This window comes from Colius striatus, chromosome 21, assembly GCF_028858725.1.
Source record: "Colius striatus isolate bColStr4 chromosome 21, bColStr4.1.hap1, whole genome shotgun sequence".
Taxonomy (NCBI): Eukaryota; Metazoa; Chordata; class Aves; order Coliiformes; family Coliidae; genus Colius; species Colius striatus.
The window spans coordinates 6,124,447-6,150,578 of NC_084779.1; the positions used below are offsets into that span (position 1 = coordinate 6,124,447).

Genomic DNA, 26,132 nt, shown 5'->3' on the forward strand with positions numbered 1-26,132 from the left:
ACAAAGTCCATCCTATTTCTATAAATTTACCCCCTTGCAGTTTCAATCACACATGGGATCTTCCTCCACTTCCTGCCTGCCCTTGGCAGGGTGCATTACAAGAACCTGGGTAGGAGAAAACAGCTTACACATACCAGTTCTTAGCGTGCTTACAGTCTTTGACCACAGAAACCCCAACGAACTACAGTAACACACCTCAGTCCTTGAACTGGAACAGGCCAGCTCCTCTGTATTTAAGGAACGGGACTAGAGATGAACTAAGCAGCAGGAGATGCTGTGAGAGCAGCAAACAGAGAAGCCACAGTTGGGTGTGGACAATATCAAGTATATCAGAGCAGCAATTAGAGGGGAGATGGGTTACGCTGAAAAGGGAGAAAGCAAAGTCCAGCAGATCCCAGAGCTCAGGCTGGATTAGAGCTGGAGGGATGCTCTGCTGGGTGGCAGCGGCTGCAGCATCACACCTTGGCAAGTGCAGAGCTTGCCAGGAAGGTTGGGAGATGGAGAGAGACCTGGCTGTCAGCAACACCGCTCTTGGCTTTCTCTCCTCAGGGAACACCATCACTATGCCAACTGCCTCGGGGGCCAAGAAGCGCTTCTGGATTATCGAGGACATGTCCCCGTTCGGCAAACGCCGCAAGACCGCGTCGTCACGCAAGATGCTGGATGAGGGGATGATGCTGGAGGGATTTCGGCGCTACGACCTCTACGAGGACTGCAAGGACTCCAGCTGCCAGTTCTCCCTCAAGGTGACCCACTACCACTGCACGCGGGAGAACTGCGGCTACAAGTTCTGTGGCCGTACCCACATGTACAAGCACGCCCAGCACCACGACCGCGTGGACAACCTGGTGTTGGATGATTTCAAGCGCTTCAAGTCTTCTCTGAGCTGCAACTTCCCAGACTGTCAGTTCTCTGGCAACAGCACACACTTCCACTGCCTGCGCTGCGGCTTCCGCTGCACCGACAGCACGAAGGTGACGGCCCACCGCAAGCACCACGGCAAGCAGGACGTCATCAGCGCCGCCGGCTTCTGCCAGTTCAGCTCCAGCGTGGACTGCGAGGTGCCTGACTGCAAGTACAAACTCAAGTGCTCCCACTTCCACTGCACCTACCCCGGCTGCAAACACACGGTGGTGGGCATGTCCCAGATGGACTCGCACAAGCGCAAGCACGAGAAGCAGGAGCGAGGGGAGCTGCCTGCCATCTCTCCCGGCCCCGAGGGCCTCGCCCACTCCACTCTCGAGTACGACATCCAGAACTCTTCCATCAACCTGGACAGTTCCCTCAACCTCAGCACTGACAACAACAGCTCCCTCTTCTTCCTGCAGAACGCGGCCGGCGTGGGCCTCAACGATTCCCTGGACCTCAGCAAGAAGCAGTCGGAAGCCAGCGAGGGCCCGTCGCCGAGCAGAGCCGCGGCCGCGGCACAGGAGAGGGGCGCGGCGGCATCGGGCTCCGGCGATGTGGAGGACGAGGACGACTCTTCCCAAGAGGACGAGGAGGATGACGAGGAGGAGATGAATGAAGAAGAGGAGGATGATGAAGAGGAGGATGATGATGACGACGATGAGGAGGAGGATGAAGAGGAAGACCTGAACACTGATTCGGAGGAATCGCTGCCTGACACCGAGGGCCCGCCCGCTAAAGAGGATGGAGAACCGGAGGAGGCTGCTTCTTCCACAGACCAGGGCGATGCTTCCAGGCCGCAGGGTGAGCCAGCCCCTGCTCCAGCCCCAGCTCCAGCCCCAGCTCCAGCTGCAGCCCCAGCCTCTGCCGTCGCTCCAGCAGCTTCTCCCTAACCTTAGAGACGACAGCGGCAGTGGTTCGGTTTTGCTCTTACACAGAATTACTAAGAGGACCCCACATGAGGCAAGAACAAAGATCGGGATGGCAAGTGAAAAGCAAACTCCGTGCCACACACGTGAGAGAGAGAGAGGAAGGAAGGAAACCCATGCTCCTCCACAGCCCCCCCACGAGAGACAGGCTGGCAGCAGGACTGGTGCTGCATCGCTTCGTGAAGCAGATCACGGAACACGGGGGCAGGACGCGGCACAAAACGCCCTTTACACGGACAAGGACCTTGAGGGTACCGGCTGCTTTTCCTTGCTCCCTGCATGGTGCGTGGGGCCTGTGCCCATCTGGGGACCCTTTGTTATGGGTGGGGCTCTATCCCCCCCTTTTTTCTTTCTGGGTTTTGTTTTTCCATGTTTTCAGTTTTACGATATTAATAATAATCTCCACTTCTTGGAGGGGGGTGGGTGGGAACAACAGGTAATGAATTTTAGAAACATATATATCTGTGTGTGTGTCTCTCTATATATAATGTACACACACACACACATATATAACAGTCAAGGAATTGGTGTCACAAAGACAACCAGCTCAGCTTTTGCCAGTGGGAAGGGGGGTGAGGGGTGTGCGCTCTCTCGCTCTCTCTCTCCACCCCTCCCCCTTCTTTCTCCAGCATTAAATGAATGGCATCAGACAGCGAGGGTGGGAGGTGGGTATTTATTGTCACATAAATGAGGACGCATTAATGAATGAGCAGGGGTGGGAATGGGACACTCCTCTATTCTTCCAGAACCTTTTTACTATTAATGGTAATAATTTTGAATGCTATTTATATTGTAAAACTTTTCTCAGTCTACACTTTCTCTGTAGGACACCTCTCCTCGGCCCTGCTGTGCTGCCCGCAGGGCTTTAGCTGAAGTGACTTGGGAAGAACACAGCAGGCAGTTAAAAGGGTCTGTCACACTGGAGGACTGGGGTTAACCTCCCATCCAGTTCCATCTCATCCCAACCCCCCGGGTGCTTCCTCTCAGTTGAGGGTGAGGCGTTTTTGTGGTGCTTCAGTATCCCCATCTCAGGAGGTTGTGAGCTGACACTGTCGCGCGGTGCGGCACACGTGCCCACACACGAGCGTCCTTAGCCACTACAGCAGCCTTGCAGAGACTCCTTGCTCTCTGACCCCAGCAGCCACAGGTATGTCCCCTCTCCCCACTGCTGTCTGTCTGCATGGACTCATCTCTCTGGTGACTTGAGCGAAGGCACCACTGAGGAGGGAGGTGAAGGCAGGCAGACATCCAGGGTCCTGCTGCAGTGTCCAGCTCAGGAGGGGTCTCCTCTGCTCAGCTCTGCAGCAGGGAGCGGGGGTGACACTGTTCTGCAGCACCTCACCCTGGTAGCCGTTGGCCCAGACCCGCTTTCTGCAGCTACAAACCATGAGGCTGCTGCAACCTGCGCAGCACACAGAAGGCCAAGATGGGGCAGATGCTAGTAGAGGCCAGGACACAGTCCAGCTAAGAGCGAATGCATTTCTGGGTGCACACTGATACATTTGGACAATGAGGGCTAATGGCTTGGGCACTGCATAAGCAAATGCCACTATATTGTGTTGAGACCTGGCACCCCCAGCACCTCGGCCTTTCTCCTGCTCTTTTCCTGACCCAGTCTGGGAACACACACTACAGGATCCTGTCCCAGACTCTGACAGGTGAGAGAGCAGCTGTTTGACCGCAAATCCTCACCTGAGTCAGAGAGAGAGAGCTTGTCTACAGACCCCTGGGCTCCAGAAGGACTAGCTGAGTGAACTCTGCTCACAGTTATTTCAGTGCCAGTTTGTAAGTACACCAGCCTAGCAAAAGGTTCCTTGTGTCTAAACTTTGTCCCTTTTTGGACAAAAAAAAAAAATCCACTTAATTATTTGTTTATCCCTAATATCATGCAGGCACAGCACACTCCCCTCCCCCCAGCGCCATGAGCACTTCAGCTCCAGGGGATCCCCAGCATTTGTCTTCACCCTGAACAGAGAAAAGGCCTCGAGAAGTTTAGGTTGGGTTGTGTCTCACAAATGAACCGGCGCAGCTCGAGTCGGATTCATAAACAAGCAGCTCAGCTGTGTAAATGTGGGGACAGAACGTTCAGATAACGTTTCAAAAGGAAAAGGCAAAAAAACACCCAACCACCCTACCCCAAAACAGCAACACAAAGTTGTACAATATTCTTCCTGTAAAGTGTATTACTGTACCTAGAACAAAAGAAGCCCCCAATGCCAGGGTGAGGGGTCCGTGCCTCTGGGTAGCCCTTAGATACGGTTAATTGTGTGCAATTTGCTTTTCTTTTTTTCCTTCTTTTTTTTTTGACTCTTTTTTTCCCCTTCAGTGTAGTGTTTGTTTGGAGGGGGGAGGCAGGGAGGGCACAGTCCCTGCACTGAGCGGAGCTGCACGATTCCGGATCCTAACTTGAATTTTGTAGAGATGAAACAAATGAAAAACAAACAAAAAAAAGAGAAACAAATGAGATATTGTTATTTACTAGTTTGTAGTATATTTAATTCTTTGGAGTTCTTTTTCCTCTATCAGCTATTTGTGTGGCTTTTATTTTTATAGGGGTTTTTTGTTTGTTTGTTTTTGTTTTGTTTGGTATATCCCCTGCCCTCAGCTGTGTGTTTTCTAGCACAAACCCAATTCTTGAATAGGATGAAGCTCACGTTCCTGGGGCAGAGAGAGAGAATGAGGCCCTGGGATTTCTAGAAATGGGATGGGGCAAAAAAAAAAGAAAAAAAGGAAAAAAAAAAAAAAAGATGTTACTTTAATGGCATTTGCTGCAGGTTCTGTACTTGTACATTGTTTCCCATATTCAGCTCCTTTAGATAGTATGGTGATGGGCTCCAAGAGGAATCCTTGGATGTAACACAAGCCACATCTTCCAGAGAGAGATGTGTTTCTTTTGTACTGCTGAAATCAACAACGTGACTTCTGTGGGAGCAGGATCGAGCCTCCTGCCTTCAACACAACACGCTGGGAGGGCTCCAGGAACCCTGCCCCGAGCGTTGCTGCCGCCGAGGCGAGCAGGGAGGGTCCGGCCGGGGACAGACAGCCTGAGCAGCTCTGGCCCTGCACCGCCTCATGGTGGTTTTACCTCTCCCCTTTCATCTCCTAGCAGACTCCACTGACTGAATCGCTGCACAACAGTGGGAGAAAGCAGAAGTGTGTGGAGAAAAGGGGTGAGAGATGTGGTGGTAGCTGTGCTAAGGCCGGCGCCGGGCCGTCCCGCGCCCTCCGCTCTGGCCCCGCGGCAGGGCCTGCGTTTATCTATGCACACCATTTCCCCCCAAGGTACCCTACTTCTCCCTCACATCTCAAGCCTTTCTCCCAAACCTTTATCACTTCTTCTCTGGGAGCCGGCAGGGGGAAGGAGGTTTCTCTCCCCAGAGGCTGCTGCCCAGACCCTGCGGACGGGCAGCCATCGGCCCCCCCCGCGTCGGGCTCCTGCCCTCTCGCCTCTGTAAATCTCTTCCTTGTCTCTATTTACAACAACAACAACAACAAGTCAAGAAAGTTAAACCTGTCTTTTTGATTGTTTTTGAATTCTGCTAGGTTAAGGCTTTAATTCAGCAAAACTCTTGAGCAGATGGTTTGTAAGCGGGGCTCAGCCCGCGCTTAAGGGCTTTTCTGAACAAAGGCCTCCCCGTTACAGCCAGGTGGTTCTCCAGCTCCAGCCACCAGTAAGGACTGTCCGTACAATCCCACTGAAATGTGGGCTTACAGGAATGACCAGAGGAAAAAGGGAGATTCAGCTAACTGTGTGAGGAGGGGAGAGCGAGAGAGAGAGGGGAAATGGAACTGTTCTGTCCAAAACAAGATAAAAACCAAACTAAATAAACCTTGAGATGGACCCTCCTGATTCTGCCACCATTCACTGCTGAAGAGCAAACAACAGCCCTATTGACTAGATCACTCATTCTAGCCACAAACTCAACTGGATTAAAGTCTGTGTGGAAGGAATTTTGTAAAGAAAAGGAAAAAAAAAAGTAAAAAAAAAATAAATAAAACTTCCAATGTAGCAAAAAAAAAAAGAGAAAAAAAACAACAGAAAAACCCCAACTTTAAAAACAAAAATGATAAAAAAAAGAGGGAGGATTCTAGCCTTTGGTAATCTCCATATTGCACACTAGGACTATAAGCCATTGCTAGCTCATTTTGAATTTTAAATGTGTAATTTTTTTTGTTTGTTTTGTTGTTGTTTTTTGGTTTTGTTGGTTTTTTTTTTTTTCTTTCCGTGGGGGAGGGGGTGGGAAATAAATGCTTGAACCACCAATGCTCTTTTTAATGTTTTATAAATATGTATGTGTATATATATAAATATAAAAATAATATGTATGCACATATATATGTGTGTGTGTATATATCTATATGTATATACATATATATAGATATATAGATATATATATAGGTTTTGAGACAAAAAAATGCAGAAAGTGATAAAAAAAAAGAAACCCAACACCCTAACCAGGATGGTGTGCTCTGATTTACTTGAATCTGGTCTCTTCAGCACCTGCGTTATTAAGAACTGAATATTTTTCCACTTGAATTTAGTGCTATTAGAAATTTAATATATGTGTTTTATTTATTTGATTTTTTTTTGCATGACTGATGCAAGGTTTGACATTTTCACTCAATAAAAACTGGAAAAAAAAAAACCCAAAGTTTTTTAAGTGATCAAGTTGTGTTTTCTTGATGGAGGAGGCGGGTTAGGTTTTGAAAGAGCTGAGGAGACCTGGAGCAGTTGGGGTCATGGGCCTGGCCACTGCCTGGGCACAAGTGCAGTAGGAACAGAGTTCTCCTGCAGGCTCTGCCCTTGTAAGCAGCCCTCCTGGGAGTGCTCCTCAGGGCCCCTGGCAGAGGTGATGCTTTGCTGAAGTGGGAGCTGTGCTGGGGCTGCTCACATTTTCCATCCCCACCTTGGCCTGCAGACTCAGGGGGTGGACTGGGATCCACAGTGGAGCCCTGTGGTGCTGTAACCCACCTGAAACCTTACAAATGAAAGTCAAAGCCCACTAAATCAGTAGATGTTTGACTGTTGCACGAATGAACCACCCTGTCTGCACAGAAGGGGTAGGGGCTAACAAATCAGCTAACAAATCTGCTGATGGCCACCACAATGCAATGCTGAAGCCACATCCTTTTGACAGACCATAGCAGGAACACACAGAGCTGTCAGACCTGAACACACAGACCTTGGCGCACACACACACACATCCTAGCAGGCCTTGTGGGAACTGACCAAGGCATTGCTGTGTCCCAGAGCTGCCTCTGTTACCCCCACCAGGCCCTCCACCCTGCCCAAAGCTGCTCTGTCACTGGGGAGGCACAAGGGCTGCACAAAGCCCAGCACACAACCAGTTGCCTTCCTGGTAATGCTGGGCTTGAGTGCCCTGGCAATGCAACTGGTTCTGCACCAGCAGCAGGGAGTCAGGTGTCTGCATCCATCCCCTCTGGGCCTGTCCCAGCCTCTGCAGTGCCAGAGGAACAGCTCCCAGACACTGCTGGCATCAAACACCGCCCTGATGCCTGTCCTGCCAAAGTGCTGGTGGGGGGTGGGGGAAGGGAGGCAGAGCAATGTCAAAGTTCTGTCTGACCCAGAGAAAGCACAGAAAACCCCTCCTGTGTGGCTCTTTCCTGCCATCTCAAAGCACTGGGTCTTTGTGCCTCTCTGCCACCCAGCACAGAACCCAGGAGCAGCAAAGCTGTGCTTGCCAAGCCTGATGCATTGGCAGCAGCTGCCTCCCTATTAGCAGAGAGGACTAGACTCCTCTCTTTCAAAGCCCCCTCGTTGCTCTGCTGCAGCTCCCAGCCATCCTGTTTTCAGAAGTCATTATCTGAACATGCTCCTAATCCGACCTTGGAGCACTGAGGTTTGCTCTCCCTGGAGCTCTGCCCACACCACATGGGATATTTCCACGACTCTGATTCCTGGGTGGGGGTGGAACAGGGAACATGAATGACACAACTCACTGCTTTACAGCTCTTGTGGGAGCTTCCCTGCTCTCTGTGGAGCTCTGCACTGCATAAACCAACGGCTGGGGCACAGGAGACACTGCGAGCTGCACAAACCTAAACCTCCAAGCCCTTGCAGCCAGTGACACTGCAGCTCTGCATCTGCAGCTCTGCACCCAGCGAGCTGTGGAAAGCAGCAGACACCTGGTGAGGCTGCTGGTTCCAACATCAGGGCAAAAACTGCTGATGACATCAAGAGCACCCCTGTAACCACGTGTTTTTGAGGGCAGGAGGCTACACACAGACACAGAACAACACTGTTCAGCTTACATCAGCCATTGGATATCGCTTCCCAACACAATACTGAGTCTTCTGCAGCACCCACAGCAGGGGTGGCCCTTGGTACCAGCCCAAACACACAACTCAGATAGAGGAGCACAGCTCTCCCCTCTGCAAACAGTCCAAGACTTTAGACCCAAGGAGACAGCAAAAGTTCAAACACCTCAGCCATAAACAAGCAGCATTCCACATACTCTAGGACACAGAATGGGCAACCAGATGGTTCTGCTGCTTCCAGTCACCCTGGTTTTGATGTCATTAACCAAACATGCCTAGGCCAGCCTTAGCACATGGAGACCTGTCCTTGCCTGAGCCATAAGGGCCAGCAAGGATGGAAATAAAGACAGCAGATTATCAGTGTTGGCTGAAAATGAAGGGAACAGCCGTCAGGGTGTCTCAAAAAGAGGATCATCACGATTCATCCAAGTGCTTCTCACAGAAAGAGTGGCAAAGGTATTTTTAGAGATCACTAGGAAAACAGTACTTTGGGTTACACTTCTCCTTATGTCCCAGACCCACAGGGAACAGTTTTTGTACTGTAGTAAGCATTCATTTAAATTGCAGGACTCTTTCTTAGCTCTCAATTGAACTCCCCTTTAGCCAAGCAGCCAACTCAGGGAGCTGCCAAGGCCAGGAGGCAGGGCAGTGGGTGCAGGGCAGCCCAGCCAAACCCTCCTCACAGCCTGCTGAGCTGAGGACAGAGCACAGCAGAGCATGTCTGGCTCTGGGAGGATATTTACTCTAGCACAATGCCTCCTACACCCAGACAGAAGGAAGTTCAGCATTCTGATGCTTACTGGTACAGAGGAAAAGCAGCTGTTGTGACGCACAACACATACTGGGCATAACTTCCAGCTTCAGACCAATGACTGCTCCACACTGGCACAATGATACTAAGAAAGACCTGAAGCTGCTGTTCAATAAGCCCACCTTTATACCTCTAGATCAGAGAATCCAATTTGGAACTGAGCAGGATTTTAGCATAGCAGTGGTCAGTCCCCTGGGTACGAGTGCAGCTGGGATGTCTGCAGGAGCCCAGTTTCAGGGCAATCCTTAGGGCAGGAAAGGGGAACTACACCTGTGCTGCTGCAGCTTTAGAGAAACCTCCTGTAGAGAAAACAGGCTGCTGCTGGTCAAGTGCAGGGCTGCAGACTCACAGCTCTCTTAGAAGACCAGCAAGAGTTACTCTAATGCATCCTCCTCCCTGTAACAGGACAAGAGGCCAGAAGTAGAAATTTTGACAGAACACAGACACCAAAAGGCAAAAAACATTCACACAATGGAGCAAAATATAGTGGAGCCAGCTTTTGGTACTGTCCCTGTTTCTCAGGTGTGGGAGCCCTTTCCAAGGAGTGAAGTTCTGAACCAACCATCCTGCTCTGTGGTGCACACAGACTGCACCTGCTGCTTGTGTCACAGCTGGGGTTTGCATTTGCACTCCTGGGCTGTTGCACAGGCACAAAATTGTGTTCACAAACCTGCAGGTGACTTTTTTGAAGGCTATGGGAAGTCATTTTAAAGAAGGAGTTGAGGAAAGAGAAGGAGCTATAACCAAATATCTCCCCCCACCCACCCTCAATCTGCATGCAATCTGCATCAGAGTCTGAAGCTTTCAAACATGACAATAAAATTTCACATCATCTTCAAGGGGAACGTGAACTTTAAAGACATCTCTGAAAGTTAACGAGCAACTTGTACCTATTCCAAACAGAACAGAGCCTGTAGATTGCTGGGAATGTGTTTGGAGTTTCACACACACACACAGATAAATAAATAACTTCTGTCTTTCTCTACAAATCAAGGCAGAACTTGGTTTAATGTGACCAAACTTGGGAAGAGTGAGAGTGTGCAGGAATACATCTGTACATGGCTCACACAGGAACAGCCACGGCAAAATATGTGGGTTTGCCTAATTCTTGTGTGAGGCCAAGGAAAGGATGTCAGTTTGGGTGACAGCAGGCACTAGCATGTGAGGGAACTGCCTGGGAGATATTTACTACACCTGGGACCTGTCTAAAGGTAAGGATAGGCAAGATGCTGCTGCATCCCTTGGTTGCAGACACTGGCACGTGGAAATGCAAGAGTCAGGCAGGAAGCTCCCACTTTTTGGGTCTCTTGTCTGAAGTTTAGAACAAACCTCACCAATACTTGAAAGCTGGTAACACCTAACACTGGAGACAACAATCTGTACCAGAGAGGTGAGGGCAAAGAGGGAGGAAAGGCACTGGAGAGCATTTGTAGGTACAGCAGGTATTAGAAGTGACGAGTAGTTCTTCAGGCCAGCCTTGGGGAAAGAAGTGGGCTCACTGGAGTGTCTAACACACGTTTTCCCTGACAAAGACCAAGCCTTTGCTCAGAAGATGGGAACGTGGCCCCTCCAGAGGCACATCCCTTCCTCTCATCCAGGAAGGATGGGTGCTCTAGCCCCTAGTCCTGCTCTTGCCTCTGAAGTGCCCCAGACCCATCCTGGCTGAGGAGGGGTGGCCAACAGAGCCAGCTTCCCTCCTTCCTTTTGCTCTTTTTTGGCAGGGAAACTCTTAAACAAACAAATGAAGAAACACTGAGGATTTAAGTAAACAGATGAAGATTTATCTGACAGGCAGACCAGCAGTTCCCTGCCCCCTTCCCTTCCCACAGGGCAGGGTGCTGCCTGGAGCTCTCCCTCTGAAGTCGCCTACCAACAGCATTTGGCTTGAGCCCTCGCTGTCACTCACAGCCCTTGGGACCCTCCTGTGACCCCAGGCCACAGCCAAGCTTTGCCTAAGCAGTCAAGAGGATAAACCAAAGCAGTTTGGTCTGTAGCCAAGTTAGATTGCCCCTCACAGGAAGGCAAGCTCCTTTATTCAGCTACCAGGCACTAACGTGGCAAGTCACATCTCAGCTAAAGCCAATTGCACCCAAGAGATGGAAGGGGACAGCTCTGGGCTGTGGCTGGAGAAAGCACCTGGACGGAGGCTGGTGGCAATTACCTGCACAGAGGTGGTTCAGCTGGCCCAGGCTGCCCAGGGAGGGTGTGGAGGCTCCTTCTCAGGAGGTTTCCAAACCCACCTGGACATGTTCCTGTGCCCCCTGAGTGCGGGGAACCTACTTTAGCAGGGGGTTGGGCTGGAGCAGCTCTGCAGGGCCCTTCCACCCTCACCATGCTGGGATTCTGTGACTCTGCCTGAGGTTTTGAGAGCTGGGAAATAAAGGTAAGAAACAGATGCAATAGTGGGGTGCTCCAGTTTCTGTTGTGTCTGTTCTGTGCCTCCTGCATTTGGGGAACAGAACAGACCGGGAAGCAAGAGGAAGCCCCAACCTCCATCTCACACCCAAAACGTGCTGCCTGCTGCACTGCAAGTGTTGGCATTACTGTACAGCAATGGGCAGACACAAAACCCTAACAATTTGCTCTGGTTTAACTCAATCAGTTGAAGAAATTAACTGTAAAGAGGTGTGACTCTACACAGACAAAACCTCAGTAGTAGCTTGTACAAGCAGAGGGATAAAGTTGGAAGCAGTTTGTTTCAAAGGGGTTGGAAATAAAAAGGAATGAGGACTAGGAGACAGGCAGGAATGATGGAAGACTGAAACACCAGCAACAGGGATGCTGTACAGAACAGATGTGCCCAGCAAAGTGACCAAGAGACAGACAAGCAGGCTGGCAAAGAGACAGACACAAAACAGCAGCAAATCAGCCAGTTGTGCTTTGAGGTCCTCTGAATCAGCCCTATCCAGCCAATCACCTTCTCACTCAGGAGACAGAGTCCTCAAGAAAAGCAAGTAAAAAAAAAGAAAGCCAGAAAAATCCCACAGTGTCAACCCCCCCCAACCTTCAGGCACGTTCTTGCAGCCAGCATCATAAAACATGTCTCATTATGTGTGTAAACAGAGGAGGAAAATCAGAGTCCTGAAGGGTTAAATCCTTCAGCAGAAGCACAAAACAAGGGCTTGGTGGGAAAGCAGAGGTGTTCTCTTAAGATGCTCCATATTGTGAGTAACCCCTGAGCAGTCCCTGCAAAGCATTTGGGGAGATTTTTAGTCTGAAAGACATTTTACAAAAATAAATTGTAATTGAGTTTAATAATCTTCCCCTTTTCAGCAGGGGCCTGACAGATGCAGCCTAGTGCTCACTTCTGCCCCATTTCAAATATTTTTACCTTATTTGGATGAAATATATTATTTTTCTAATGAAAGGAGGTTGGTTGGTTGGTTTTTTTTTCCAAAGAGCTCGTTTTCCCTTCGTCCAGCTGGTGCCTTTATTAGGTTAGTGCTTGCTCCCTTTTGGGGATGGGATTGTTTTTTTCCCTGAGCTGGGAAAGACCATGCCAGCCCCTCAATCCACAAGTGCATAGTTCAGAGCTTCTGCTGCACAGCAAGTGAAGGAGTTGGGCCCTGCCTTCCATCTTCCCTGACAGCCCCAGAATCACCTTGGGTACATTTCCATGATCTGATTTCATGTTTTGAACCAGCCTTTCAGCAGAGTCACAGGTGGACACGGCTCTGAAGGCGCCCATAGCAGCTGCCCCCTGGGGAAGCAGCACAGCCTGGGGATGAGACAATAAAAGGGAAAATGAAGCAAGCTGGAAGCTCTCTCCTGTGCCTTTAGGGAAATTACTTCCTGTGTTTCACCTCCCAGTACTCCTTTATTTATGGTTTCTACCCCTGGAGGCTAAGCCCCTCTCTTGCTCTACACTTGCAATGGTGTGAGAGGCCAAGGGGACTCTCAGATCAAGCTTAAAGTTAGTTTTTGGTGTGCAAGGTCACCACCACATACAATTTGTGCTTAACATCAAGCACCACCAGACAGAAGAGACCTTCCTGTTGTCAAAAACCTCAAGAAACACTGTGTGCTTGAGGCAGCCGTGGGCTGGGGCACTGCAGTTTGGGAGCTCCAGGGTGCTTGTGTGAGCTGCAGGGCCTAGCATGGACCTTAGTTCCAAAAGCTGCCTTTCTCTCCAGCTTTTGTCCCCTCTATTTACCAGGCACTATTTTTTACGAGCACACATGGAAACTGAGGCACACTTACAGTAAAATACTTTGCAAAGTGCCAAGCAGCAAAAGCAGCAAGATCAGAAGGGATCCTACAGGCCATCCCCTTCCTTCTGATCCCAAACACTGGCAGGTTGCACCCCCAAGACACAACAAGGGGTTCAAAATTCGTCCTGCTTCTGAGGAAGATGCACATAAGACTCCTTTGTTACAGCTGGGGGTGAGGAAGGTTGGGCACAGAGGATCAGGAGACACCTCTCCTAACCCTTTCCTACTTAGTCACATTTTATGAGTTCCCCACATTTCTCTTGCAGCTGCTGAAAAGGGACCTTTTATATCCTCAGATTACTGGGAAACACCAGCCAGTCATTGTTTCCTCTGGGTGAGAGAGCACAGGCTCCCAGGGTTTCACTGAAATGTGCTCAGATGATGCTGTTGAAGGGAATCTCCCTTTACCTGCTTCTATAACGCTATCAAGGACTTATAGAAACCATGTTACCAACCCAGTGAGCTCAACAACCAGGGTGTTATTCTTCCTCCCGTGTCACAACAAAGGCTGATGACACAGTAAAATACTTCAATGAGCCAGATGGTGGGTAACTGCTGCTGGCTGTCTTGTTCTGCAGGCAAAAAAAGGGTTCACTACCTGGTCATCTTTCAGCTACCACGGTGCCATCTGCAGGGACTGCTGGCCAGTGGGCTGAGGATTTCACAGAGGAAAATGGCAAGTTGGCAGTCAGGCTACACAGTCCCTAAGGACCAAAATACTCGCCCTGCAACTGCTGCTATGCTGGAAAGACAAGGAATGTGTGACAGAGGAATAAAACTCGTGAGTCACGACAATACCTGCTGGTAAGGAGGTCTGTCTTCTTCCAGATTCTCTGCTGGTGGGTTGGATCTCTTCAGCACAGCACACAAACACCCCAGCAATAGCCAGAGGGTGAGAGGTAGGTGTTTTGAGCAACAATGGCTATGATGGAGTTTGCTGGGACTCACTGGGTTGGAGACAGGAAAATCTGTGCAGTTGGCAAAGGCTGTAAGAAGCAAAAACCAAGGGAGGGAAAAGGGCAGTTGAAGAAAACTTCTTGAAAGCATCTTGAGGTAAATGAACTGAATTCTGGCAACATGGAGGAAAAGGGGGGAAACCAACCCCGTGGGGATGCCTGTGCTGTAAACCTCGTAACTCACTCTGCAAGGCACATACCTCAGCAACATATTTTCCACATTTCACCAACTGCTGTTGTCCAGGCACTTTCTATTTTCAAAACCTTCTATGTATATAAAACGTACACAGGCAGGACAATGCTTTTTCATCACATCCCTGCCTTCAGTCGTGTTTTCCCTTCACCAGGATTCTTGGCTTGGAGAAATGAGAAGTGCCATCTCTTAAGAAAAGCCTTTCCTTTTAAACACTTTCCAATTTGCCCTGTTTTAGCTAAACGTGACGTTCTTGGTGAACGTTAAACAGTGGAGAGAGAGACTGAGAGAGGGAGAGAAACACACACACACACACACACTCACTCACTCACTCCTGGGGAAGATATTCGTCCATTTAAGGCATGAGAAATCATCACATTCAGCAGCAGGTCTAAATACAGTAATATGAAGGTCCCTTTCACTCCCCCTGAGCAGGAAAATGTCACTGTGTACCAGACACCCAAATACTGTGGAATCAAGTAAATCCCTCATTTTTAAGCAGGGAGCCAAATACTTCTGTTGAACAAAGATGGGACTGCAGTAGCTGTGAATTACTTGCCAGATGCTGTTGCTTTCCATGGCTTGTGTGCTGCCATGGCAGGGTTAGACCAGTCACAAGGAGATGGCACAGCATTCCCTGCTGAGGGATAAGACCGAGGAGCTGCAGTTTACTCACTGGGTGACAGACTCATCTCACCCTTTGCAGCATGGAGGCAATCCAGAACGGCTCTGGTGTTGGAGCTGGTTAGGCTGCACCTTCCATTGCACTTTACACCATTCTCCACACTGTCCCTGCTGATATATATTGGAGCAGTCAGAAAAATCAACCCTAACTGTCCTTCAGAAAACATTGTGTAAGCACTGAACTTTCTCTAACAGTCCCTCTTCCCTCCCTTTACCACCCTGCATGCATATTTCTCCCCCAAAGAAGAGTCATGGTAACCCAGTAATAGCCTGGTGTTAAATAGTGGTAACTCATATTTATTACAATTATATACAATCGTATTTTATAGTTGGAATCTATACATGATCACACAGACGAGCACACTTGCTTGGTGAGGACAGTGAGACTCAGTTGTTACAAGAATTGCTCTGCTAAGAGGCTCTGATGCAGTGAATAATATAATTGGACACCACCGTTTTACCAGCTGAGAACACAATGCTGCAAATGAGAGGTCTCAAAATTCACTGGTTTCATTTGCCCCAGTGGGGCAAAAAGAGGCTGGATTGGGCAAGAAGGGCCAGTGGTTAACCTCAGAGCCAGAACTGTTCAGTCTTCTGTAGTAGGTACAGGTCTCAGCTGATCATTCAAGGTGGGTTTTCTCCTCATTTAGGGAGAAAAACAGGCTAAAAACCATTGCAAAGATTCAGAATTAATCAACTGTTTCAGCATCTGATATCACCTCATTCATTCATTCATTCAGGGTAGCTGTAAATAGAAGGTAATGTGTCAAAAACTGATGTGAGCTCCTTGTCTTTGGAGGAGGAAGGGTAATAACTGGGATGAGTGAGTGGAGCTAACTTCTTTTGAAGCCTTCTTTTACTGGGGAGCAATCAGTAACAAAGCCACCCGTTCCCATGGATGTCACTGTGGCCATGAAACCTGCACTTGGTCCCTAGCAAGAGGCCACTTTGATGAGTGTCAGCATGTGGGGTGGAAATGTGTTCTTTGGATCCCACTGAAATTTAGTGTTTTTCAATGCTAGGTAGTTTCAGGGATTTGAGGCTTGACATAAGGCTTGGAAGAGCCAAGACTGAGATCTGGTGAGGGACCAAGGGTTAAAACGTTCTCTTTTTTTGGCAACAGCGTATCAAGTGGTTTGAGAACCAAAACAGGTTTATTTTGGGAAACAGAGAACTGGTTTGGGCCTTAAGTGGGGATTAAAGGCTTGTGAAATCAAAGAGCTCAGGACAGATTGGTTTCTCAGATTGGGCAGAAGGGCTCTAGGATGCAGCAGAGAGCTGACTGACTCAGGAGGGATGGTGCTGTTGTAAGAGGACCTGTTCTGTAGCTGTGGTGCACGGTAAGGCGCTTGGTCTTCCAGCCTAGGCAGTGACCCCAGCTCACGGGGAGAAGATGGGTCTGGGAAGGGGAGAAGAAGCCACTGCAACACTGCAAAGCCCTGTGGTGAAACAGAGCCCACCTTCTTCACCGGGCAATCATGACCCTGCTCAAGGTCAATCACGGGAGAATCACTGGGCGGGATGCTGGCACTTCTCTCCACAACATGGGAGAGGCAGCGGGGACAGTGCAGGAGGCTGGGGAAGATGGACAGCAGCAGCAGCAGCAGCCAGGGTGCCTTAGTCAATCTCATTCTCATTGCTGGCCCCCTCTGGTCTTCGTAGCTTTTCCACTTGCTCATTAATCTGACCATCCCCTCCTCGCCGGTCCTCAGTCTGGACACCCAGACATTCCTCCTCATCCACGTGGCTAACATCATCATCCTCATCGTCCTCTTCCTCCTCTTCATTCCTTTTGGTTTCCCTTTTCTCCTCCTCACCCTGCACCTCCATCCTCACTTGGCTCTTGACATCAATCACGGCCTTGTTGCCCTCCTCCGTGCTCAGCAGATGGCAGCTGACCTTGGAACCCTCGGGGCTGTGGTTCTCCTTGACTGGGGATGAGGTGGTGGACTCGTTGCTGACAGGTGAGATGTCACTGCTGCTGTTATGGTTGGCAACAACAGGGTTGGAGGGTGAGCTGGCCTTCACTGGGATCTGCCAGGACGGGATCTTAGGAGCTGATGGGGAGGGAGGGAACTGCCTCCTTGGGGGAGGGGAAAAGGGGAAGAAAAGAAGAGAAAGGGGCTTTCATTAAAAACACTGTGGGGTTATCATTAGAGAGAATGGTATTTGCACTGGGGAAGTCATGTAAGGCAGGACTGAAACTGCAAGTCTCCTTTGCCATAAATGAACAAAACCAAGGCCACTCCACTTCTTCAGCCAGAATCCGAAAGTGCCCAGTCACTGAGCTGCACACAAGGAAAACATCACAGCTGGGCAATCTGAAGTGCTAAAATGATCTGGTTGAGGCAATTTCACAGAGTAAGCTAGTGCTCAGGAATGCCTCCTGAGGAAAGACATGGGTGTCCCTTTATAAAGCAATCACTAATTAATTGGTAAAGAAAATTCCCACCAGAGCAAGAAGTCAGGGCCCTGTGCCTGAGCCAAGGAATTTCACCACCTGGCTCTCACCTCCACTGTGATGCACAGCTATTGCATTCTGGCTCATTAAAACCCAGAGCCTATCTCCTAGTCCCAGCATGCACTTTACATGTTTGGGCCAGCTCCTGGTTGTCACAAACTGGTTCAGCTTCTCTAACTTGAATGGAGTCATATTGGCTTGCACCAGCTGAGAAAGCTGGCTGCTGTCCTCAGGTCCTGTCCAGGTGGCACAGCCCTCATAAGGGAATCCGGGTACCAAACAGGACAAACCTAAGTGTAGTAGGGAGCACTGGTGCCCTCAGAAGGTCATTTATCATGAAGAGCAAAGCAAGAAAAGCATGTCTGATCTAGCAGTCTGCGTGCATCCTTGTTTGTGTATGTCAAAAGGGAGAGTAGGAAGAGGTATCAGACCAAGCTCTGACCAGGATGCTGTGTGGCACGGAGCTCTCATGGCCCCTCATGTGAGCTGGATAGTACCACTGGCAAGAACAGACCAGACAAAAGCTGGCTCTTCTCCCACATGGCACTCAAATACAGTGGGCTACCTTTCCTTAGACTGCACTAGGAACAGCAGTCACTCTCCTCTTCCTGCTACCACCACCAGCCACAGAAGGACTCTGCTCATCTCATCCCCATGTCCTATGAGTGCAGTAAGCTAAGCTCAACCAGGATCATAACCATCAACAGGTCAGCTCAACTGGATCCAGAAGTGACTCTAATAGAATGCAGGTGCAGTCAACGCCTGAAAAGGAGGTGAGAGGCATCCTGCCTGTGGTGCATGGCAGAGAATTCCTCTGCCAGAAACAAGGGAAAAATGGTATTAACCACCCAAAGTGTTCCCTAATTTAGGGCAAGTTTGAAAAGCATCCTGAGACCTGCAAATAGAAAGTAACAGTAGAGTGCAAAGTGGTGTTATCAAAACAGCAAAAACTGTTGGAAATGCCTTTCCTCTCCATGACTGAGAGAATCCCAGACAGCAACCCTTTCCCCACAGCACAGCCTGCCCGTGAGCGCCACCCGTACCGGTTCAGGAGGAGTCCTTTCAACGAGTAGATCTCAGACTTCAATTCATTGATATTCTGTGACTCCAGAATCCAGTTGGTGGAAGTTGTGGCCTAGAACATGAAAAAGAAGACATAAAGATCAAAGTATTAACTGGGAGATAGTTCACAAATGTCACTTGTTTCTGTGTTATCCTCCCACCCCGGAATCTTGCGCCCTGGGGACAGCATCCATAAGCTCTGTCATTTAAAATCTCTCAGATCTGAACAAAACACCTTCCACAACAAAGGAGGACCTGGATGGATCCCCATGTGGATCAGCAATATTAATTGTCTCAAGGTGCTAGGACTATTCAAATACTTGCTTTCCATTTGGGGGACTAATTAATCTTGTCTCCAACACTCCATGCACAATCACTGCTGAAGCATCCCAAGGGAACCTCTCTTTTTGGGCTCACAGGAGGCCAGAACTTGTGAGAATTTCAAAGCTGGGTCTGCACAGGATGTTTTCCACCAACGTATCAGACAGAGAACAAAGAGACAATACACAAAGAGGAAAACTAAATCATTTGACACTGACCTAACGATAATTTCTAGAGAAGAACAAGTAGAATTAGGATCTTGAAAGGCACTGGGAGTTGCACTGCACCTGGTCCTTCATTCCTTCCTGTGACTGCACTTAGCTGAGGCAGCAGATTCAAATACTATGTGTTAATTTGCTTATTTCTCCTAGATCATGAAATAAAGAATGGATTACCTGCACTTTGTGTGTTCAGAGGTGGGCTGACAAATCAATGCTTGAAAGTTGCAAGAACTTTCCCTACTAGATCTGAAGAATCAGAGCAGTGCTTCAGTTACCAGATTGTATCTCCAGAAAGCAGCTGGACTGAGACAGTGTCTCTTGGATATTTCAAGGCAACCAATGCAATTTGTTGGGGAAAGATGGTAAGTAACTCATGGAAGCCTGGCACAGCTGCTGTCAGCACTGCAGTGGAATTGCTATGAGATATCAGGCAGAAATTGGAGTAAGGTAACAACTGAGGAGAACGTGCTGCAGATGATACTTTGGACAGTCTTTCTTTTTACCCTTTGGGGAACTTGAGAAATGGGAGGAATGAAAGAGAGATGATGGCTTGTGGTTACCCCATCCTATCAATCTAACAACTCCTGTAGCGATGGGCTGAGTATGGGACCAAAGAACACTCATGCCTAGCACTTCCCATAGTAATTTCTGCTAAAAGCCATTAGGAATGAACCCATTTGTGAGCATCACTCCAGAGACACTCACAATAAATCCCCTGACAAAGGAAGTCAGGACTGGAATAACAAAAAACTCCTCCTCAGCAGCTCCTACTAGATGTAGCCAGAACTGGTTGTTCCTACTTATTCTTTAAACAGACTTCAGCTAGTGCTGAGTAACCCTGACCACCTTCAGAGCCAGCACTCTGCACAGTGACTTCTGGGCTGCAAATCCAGTGAGCTGGGAGAGGCTCAGCCTGTAGTAGCTGTGATATACACAGATGCGTTCCCTGGGGATTCACACTCCCAGCCCTCAGACAGCAAGAATCCAGGAGCCACTGTTCTGGCTTTCCAAGACCTCGAAAGCTACAGCAGCACATTAACAAGGGAGTGATTTCCACTCACTGGCCTGCAAAGGACTCAAATTTCCAAAACACATATGGTGCCAGATGCCTAGGATTTAGAAATAAAATCTGACATCTGGGGCTTTTTAGTCAGTCTCTTTAAAACACAGTTGTAGAAAAGTCAAGCCTTGAATTTTTATGTACGTTTTTTAATTACTTAAAGTCCCTCTTTTTAATTTTTTACAGCATGCCAGTAGGAGTTTGAAAAGCAGATATAAAAACTTACATTACAGCTGAGAAAACACAGCTTTTATTCTTTGGTTTGTGGGGTTGCCCAAGTTTTTCTTTGTACACATGAGGTTTAGATATCATAACAATGTGTGCTACCATTTCAGTGCAGGGGGTGGGGGGAGGAAAAACTTCTTCAAGACTCTCTAAACCACCAAGACTCTTATGCCCTTTTTCCTTCTTAAAGCTCAACATGTGGTCTTAATCTTAACACTTAAGACCCGAAAACAGTTTTCCAATTTCCGGACTGGCTCCAGGCCACTGACAGGCCACAGTTCCCAAGGAAAATTGAAGTAGAGTGTTGTGACCATAAACTGGCTTTCATGGTTGGGTTTACAGCTGTGCCACTGAGGGATTCCTACTGGATAGTGTGCACACCACACAGTCAGCTGTGGCCCACCAGTTACACACCATCAAAGGGTTTGTATGAGAAGTACAACGCCTCATGCTATAGGTAAAAGACTATAAGCATTGTCTAAGGGATTTCACAGCACAATGAGTAACTTCTCCCTGTATAGAGAATGCTGCAAGATGACTGGGCCCTGAACAATCACAAGTTGGTGAGTGAAAGGAAGACTTCATCCCCATGTGCCTGGTTCAAATCTGTCCCACCTCACACGTAACCAACACTTACTGGCTGACAGAACGCTTAGGCCGATGGCTGCCGAGTACTTTGGAGATGAAGAGCACTAATTTTCATTGCCAGAAAGGAAACCAATTGTGGTTAAAAGTGGTTACTTGTAGTTACACCTGTAACAACACCAACTAGTCAGAGCTGATGGTTTTACTGCCAGGATCAAATCAGGAGCCAAGGGGAAGGGCAACTGTGAGTCACTAAATGTGGTTGTGATGGGGCCACCTGTTAAGACTGAGATGGCCAAAATCACTGAAACAAGAAACCAAAGAGCAAGAATGTTCAGCCCATTACCTGACCTGCACCTGAACAAGTGACTTTAATAAAGTACTTCAAGTGTGTGGTTAGCTGAACAGGATTAAGTCATTGTTGTGACAATGCACAAGGGTACAGAAGAAATATAAACATGTAAAAATCCATATTAGACACAAATAAAACCCCTGCACCACTGACCTTTACCTCTTGTGGTCAGTGGACTAACAGCACAACTATTTAATCTGAAACGTAACGCAGAAGATACAGAGCTGGGGACAGGTCTGAGGCCTCAGACACACAGGCTGCACACAAACCTATACAGCAACACCCTCTCAGAAGTTGGATGTATTTCATTGACTATCCAATTAATAGCCAGTGCTTTAAACAGACTGCCTGTGGAGCAGAAAAACTGGCTGGGGATAAAACAGAGCTGAAGGCCAGATTGTGAACCTATGAAGGTGCTTTCCATGTGCCCTCAAAAGAAGCTGTGCATGTTCCAAAGAAGATGGTGATGCTCTAAAGGTGAAGAGCTGGAAGTGGATACCTTAGAAGCAGCCAGTTCTTGGGTGAGCTCCTGGATTTTCTGTTGCTGCTGGATTAGCAGCTCCTGGACAGCTGCTAAAGTTGTCTGTAACTGAGTGACTGTGAAGGGAAAAAACAGGAGAGTGTTAAACTGGATACATGCACATACACACATTCACACACATCCTTCCTACTGTTTAGCTACAAAGATGCCTCTCTTCCTACTATATTTAATTTATCTGTGCCCGCCTGCTCACTTTAATCCGTGTGATTTATCTGCACTATGGGTAATCTACCTGCACTGCATCTAACCCCCACTATTTCTAGTTTATCTTTCCATTGTATAGATGTCTATAGCCCACAGTATATCCGTCCAAAACCTCTCCCTTCTAATTATATTGGTTTATGATTTGTACATCTCCCTGAACTTATACAATGTTTGTGTCATTTATCTATCTCGGGCCTCATGCAGGCAAACACTGGGGCAAGCTCCAATCTGGGAAGAGGCTGGTCTCAGGGCTGACCTTAGGATATCAGGAGAAATGAAGGATGCTTTTCTTCTCACCCTCCACTAAAAAGTGTAATTAGCAACCTCTTGCTCTCAGCCCACCAGCTTCTGCGACCCCAACTTCTTTAACAAACTCAGTGCTGAAAATCACCCTTTCTCCCATCCCACCAGCTGAGTATGCTTTGCACTTTCCCCCTATTAATTTCAAGGGAGCACTCTGTATTTTTCCCCACCCCTACACCCCAGCAAACAATGAAGAACTGCTGGACTCCAACTCCAGCTGTAGGAGGATTTTTCCCCACTTTGGTACTTTATCCAAAGCTCCCAGGCAGTAAACAAGCCAGTAAAATAAAATAAAATTAAAAAGTCTGTTGGTGTGACAGGTAACAGCTAATCCAGACCATCATTAGGGCACCAGGTAATGAACAGATACCCTGTAGAGTCAATAACAGAGAAGGTGGCTAAGGTCAAGGAGGCACAGTAATTACAGACTCTCCTGACCCTTCCTCGGATTTTCAGATGGAAGGTGGGGGGAAAACACCAAAAAAAAGCCCCTGAAAACATCAGAGAAGCAGAAATTAAAAATGAACTTTACAGCCCTCCGAAAGGCTGTCATTTTATTCCCCTTATTAATATTCTGAGGTTGGGAGCCTTTCCGTAAAAACATAATTAATTGAGGCCGCGCCGACAGTAAACAAGCAATTTCAAATTAAACCGAAATGACGGCGGCTTCATTTGCAAATGTGAACAGATTCTCAGAGCAGATAAATGAAGTCACCACATAAAGTGGAGATGGAGGGAAAAGAAAAGGGTGGGAGTCTTGGCAGAATGGAGGATACAGAGGGAAAGGCTTTGAGGGGTGAATTGATGGAGTCATTAATCTTTACCTGTCTGTGTCACGCTGCCACTCATCTCAGAAATGTTTGACTCAATCCTCTGAAGTTGTTTCCTGTCTTCTTTGCCTCCCATGATGAGAGGAAGCAGGTATTTCTGCATGGAGTACAGAAAGTTGGGGTTTTTTTTAGGAAATAGGGATATGCAAAGTGGTATTTCTAATTTGCCTGAAACATCCCCAAAGCCCACCACCCAAACTTCAGCCTTTATCACACAGCCAGTGATCATTTACCCACACACCTGGCTGAGAAAAGAAACGCCCTCTACAGCAGGTGTTCAAAGAAGTTGCAGAAAAGATGAGAGTTCTGTGGTTACATTTTTGGATAAAAACCAGTTCCTAACTCCATTTAACGTTTCCTGGGACAGCTCTCAGTCCAAGAGAAGCATCCATCACGTATGGAGTACAATTTCAGATCTTATGCTCTGAAACGTGAACACACTGATGTATCACAACGTCTGAGCTACATCCACAAGGCAAGAAATGCAGATGTAGGAAGAGGGGAAAGGCCCAGGAAAGGCCAGAGGAAGCACAAGCCAGGGCATCAGAGGTCTTATAAAATCTTTTGAACCTTGGCAAGGGAAAAACATGACTTGCAGAGGGAAAGGCAGAGATCTGTGGCTCAAGGAAGAGGAAGGGAATGGAGCAGGTTAATGGAGCAGGTTACTCTTACAGTGTAAGAGTAGTGAGAGATATTACCTTGTAGAGCTGGTGGAATCCAAAGGCAATTCCTGCCATTATGATAGCCAAAGCCCCATAATCTCGCCATCTAGAGCCAGGTGGACCTAAAGGCCAAAACCAAGAAATAACCATAGTGAGAACTGCAGGTGACAACATCTTCCTATCAGAGAAAAGAGCAATGAAAAATGCCAGTTCTGGTGGTTCTTAGTAGGCTTAGACTTACTGAGCAGGAGGCATTAAGATGCTGGTAGTCCCTGAGGTACAATGTGCAGGTTTCTGGCCCTAGGACATCGAACCATCTCTCCAGACCTCTAGCATTGACACCGGCCTTGCACGAAGTGTCAAAGGGACAGAAATCACAGCAGCAGTTCCATCAAGCTGTTTTGCCCTACATTGTCCTTGCAGAAGGCACTCTGAACCCTACTGCACTTTCCCCAAGATAATTGTCTGTAGTGTTAATACCAGCTATGGTTAACTCATCACTTGAACACCAATTGTTCTTCATTAGCGCAATTTTTTAAACCAAGGACAGAGCCATGGAGCCAGAAGTGAAAAAAAGAAAGAAGGAAGTGTTTTGAGAAAGAAGAGAAATCTATCAGGGCAATAAATGAGTTTATGAACACTGTGTTAGCAATTACAGACCATTTCAATGAGGAAGGATCCAGTGTCTTTCAAGCCTGAATTATGAGTAGCAACCAAAAAGCACACAAACAGCAGGGAGAAAACACACAAATATCTACAGAGAGAGGTAAAGAGGTAGATAATATCTTGAGATATTTAACACACAACTCTGCACAGAAGCCTAGAGACTCCACAGAGCAAAGCAAAGGTATGGTATGCTCTGCAGAGTCAGAAGATACCTGTAGTTTTCCACCAGCTTTATCCTTTCACCTCCCTCGCAGTTCCCTTAATGAAGCCTCTACTGCCCCCGGTTTTCTTTAAGAATAAAGAGGATGCAGAGTGATCTTGCCTAAAGTTCAGTGGCAGGATGTGGGCAGAACTGATGAGGTGGAGGCTGGTGCACAGTCTCCAAACAGACAGATCCAAATCTGTGACTTACATCTCCAAACACATGTGACTTGTAACGTTGCGGAAATGCATTCTGTTCTCCAAAGGTTCAATTTAGGCTTTCAAAGGGAGGCTTAACTGGCTGAAATGGCTGGAAGCTTGTCTCCTTTCTGCTTTGATCACCTTTTGCCACTTTTCCTGTTGCTGAGATCTTCCACAGGCATTTCATTGCAAGAGTTACTCTTAATCCCAGCCTTTAGGCTCTACAGACACCGACTCTCAAACAATGGCACTCCAAGCTTCTTGCTGTGTTTTAAGGCACAGCTCCTCAAACTATCCTCTGGCTAGAAATCGGAACAAATTAAAGCAGTTCTGTCAGAATTGGTGAATAGTGTCACCAGCAGCATTTTGGGTTGCTGCAGTTGCAATTTTGGAGCTTAGACACATGATCAAATTATCATAACTTTTTAACTTAATGAGTTAACACACGTCAGCTAAGCTGCAGTAACTGGCTGTGTACATGTCAGGATTTAAAATCACCTCTGGCTCATCTTGCTGCAAACCCCAGCCATCCATCCCACTTTCCCCTCCTTATGCTGCTCTCATTGGCATGTCTGGTACCTGAAGTCTCTCCCTGAACTGACTAAAAATATCCTTCTGTGGCAACGTGACTTGTTCTGGGCTGAACTGCCCATTGGAAAGGGTTAATTAACCTCAGAGGGTCTGTGGGTGCAGCTGTGCCCTCCCTGTCCATGGCAGTCCTTGACTGGCTGTCCCTGACCCCCTCCCAGCTACGGTGACCTCTGAGTAGGAAGGAGACACACCTGTAGGTCCCTGTCCTCTTTGCCCTCTCACCTCACTCATCTCTCCCGCCATTCCTATAATGCTTGAGCTAAGAACATTTTATTGCCCCTTGGTTTTCATTATTAATGAAAAGGGACCAGAATGATCTTTCCTAAAGTTCAGAGAGTCTATAAAGACAAGAAGCCGAAATGCCATTTTACTCGTTTTAGAGATGTGTGAAATAATTCTGTCTTGTGGCAAAAAAAAAGTGAGGGGGGTGGAGAGGGAGGGACACAGTAAGGGCTCCACACTGACCACATCAACTTTACAGTGTTATGAGGAATGTCAGAGCTTTGCCTAAAATCCACATTCAATCTTCCTTCTTCTCTGATCTAAATTGTGGGATGGAGAAAGGGATAGAAGTTTCTTAGTTGCAACCTCAGTGCTTACCATGACTTCTTTGCATATCCTCAATTTCCCCACCTCTAAAACTGGAATAAAATCCAGAGACAGTGAAAAAGCTCTAA

General features: G+C 47.9%; 2 protein-coding genes across 9 annotated transcripts in view; one reads left to right on the forward strand and one right to left on the reverse strand.

Annotated features, from left to right (window-relative positions):
• Positions 1 to 6,462, forward strand: part of CASZ1 (castor zinc finger 1) — a 198,683-nt gene extending 192,221 nt beyond the window's left edge. For all 6 annotated transcript variants that reach the window (XM_062012807.1, XM_062012811.1, XM_062012808.1 and 3 more), the window contains one exon: positions 550 to 6,462. In XM_062012807.1, the coding sequence (XP_061868791.1) occupies positions 550 to 1,799 (1,250 nt within the window). In that variant the 3' untranslated portion in view covers positions 1,800 to 6,462. The remainder of the gene's footprint in view (positions 1 to 549) is intronic.
• Positions 6,463 to 15,235: 8,773 nt separating this feature from the next.
• Positions 15,236 to 26,132, reverse strand: part of PEX14 (peroxisomal biogenesis factor 14) — a 64,345-nt gene continuing 53,448 nt past the window's right edge. The window contains exons 1-7 of one of the 3 annotated variants that reach the window (XM_062013173.1): positions 24,675 to 24,809; positions 24,038 to 24,142; positions 23,833 to 23,918; positions 23,129 to 23,231; positions 21,756 to 21,853; positions 18,474 to 18,565; positions 15,236 to 17,052 (exon numbers count right to left, since the gene is read on the reverse strand). In XM_062013173.1, the coding sequence (XP_061869157.1) occupies positions 16,587 to 17,052; positions 18,474 to 18,565; positions 21,756 to 21,853; positions 23,129 to 23,231; positions 23,833 to 23,871 (798 nt within the window). In that variant the 5' untranslated portion in view covers positions 23,872 to 23,918; positions 24,038 to 24,142; positions 24,675 to 24,809 and the 3' untranslated portion in view covers positions 15,236 to 16,586. Of the gene's footprint in view, positions 17,053 to 18,473; positions 18,566 to 21,755; positions 21,854 to 23,128; positions 23,232 to 23,832; positions 23,919 to 24,037; positions 24,143 to 24,674; positions 24,810 to 26,132 lie in introns of those variants that run through there. The other 2 variants (XM_062013170.1, XM_062013172.1) reach the window with 2 other exon arrangements.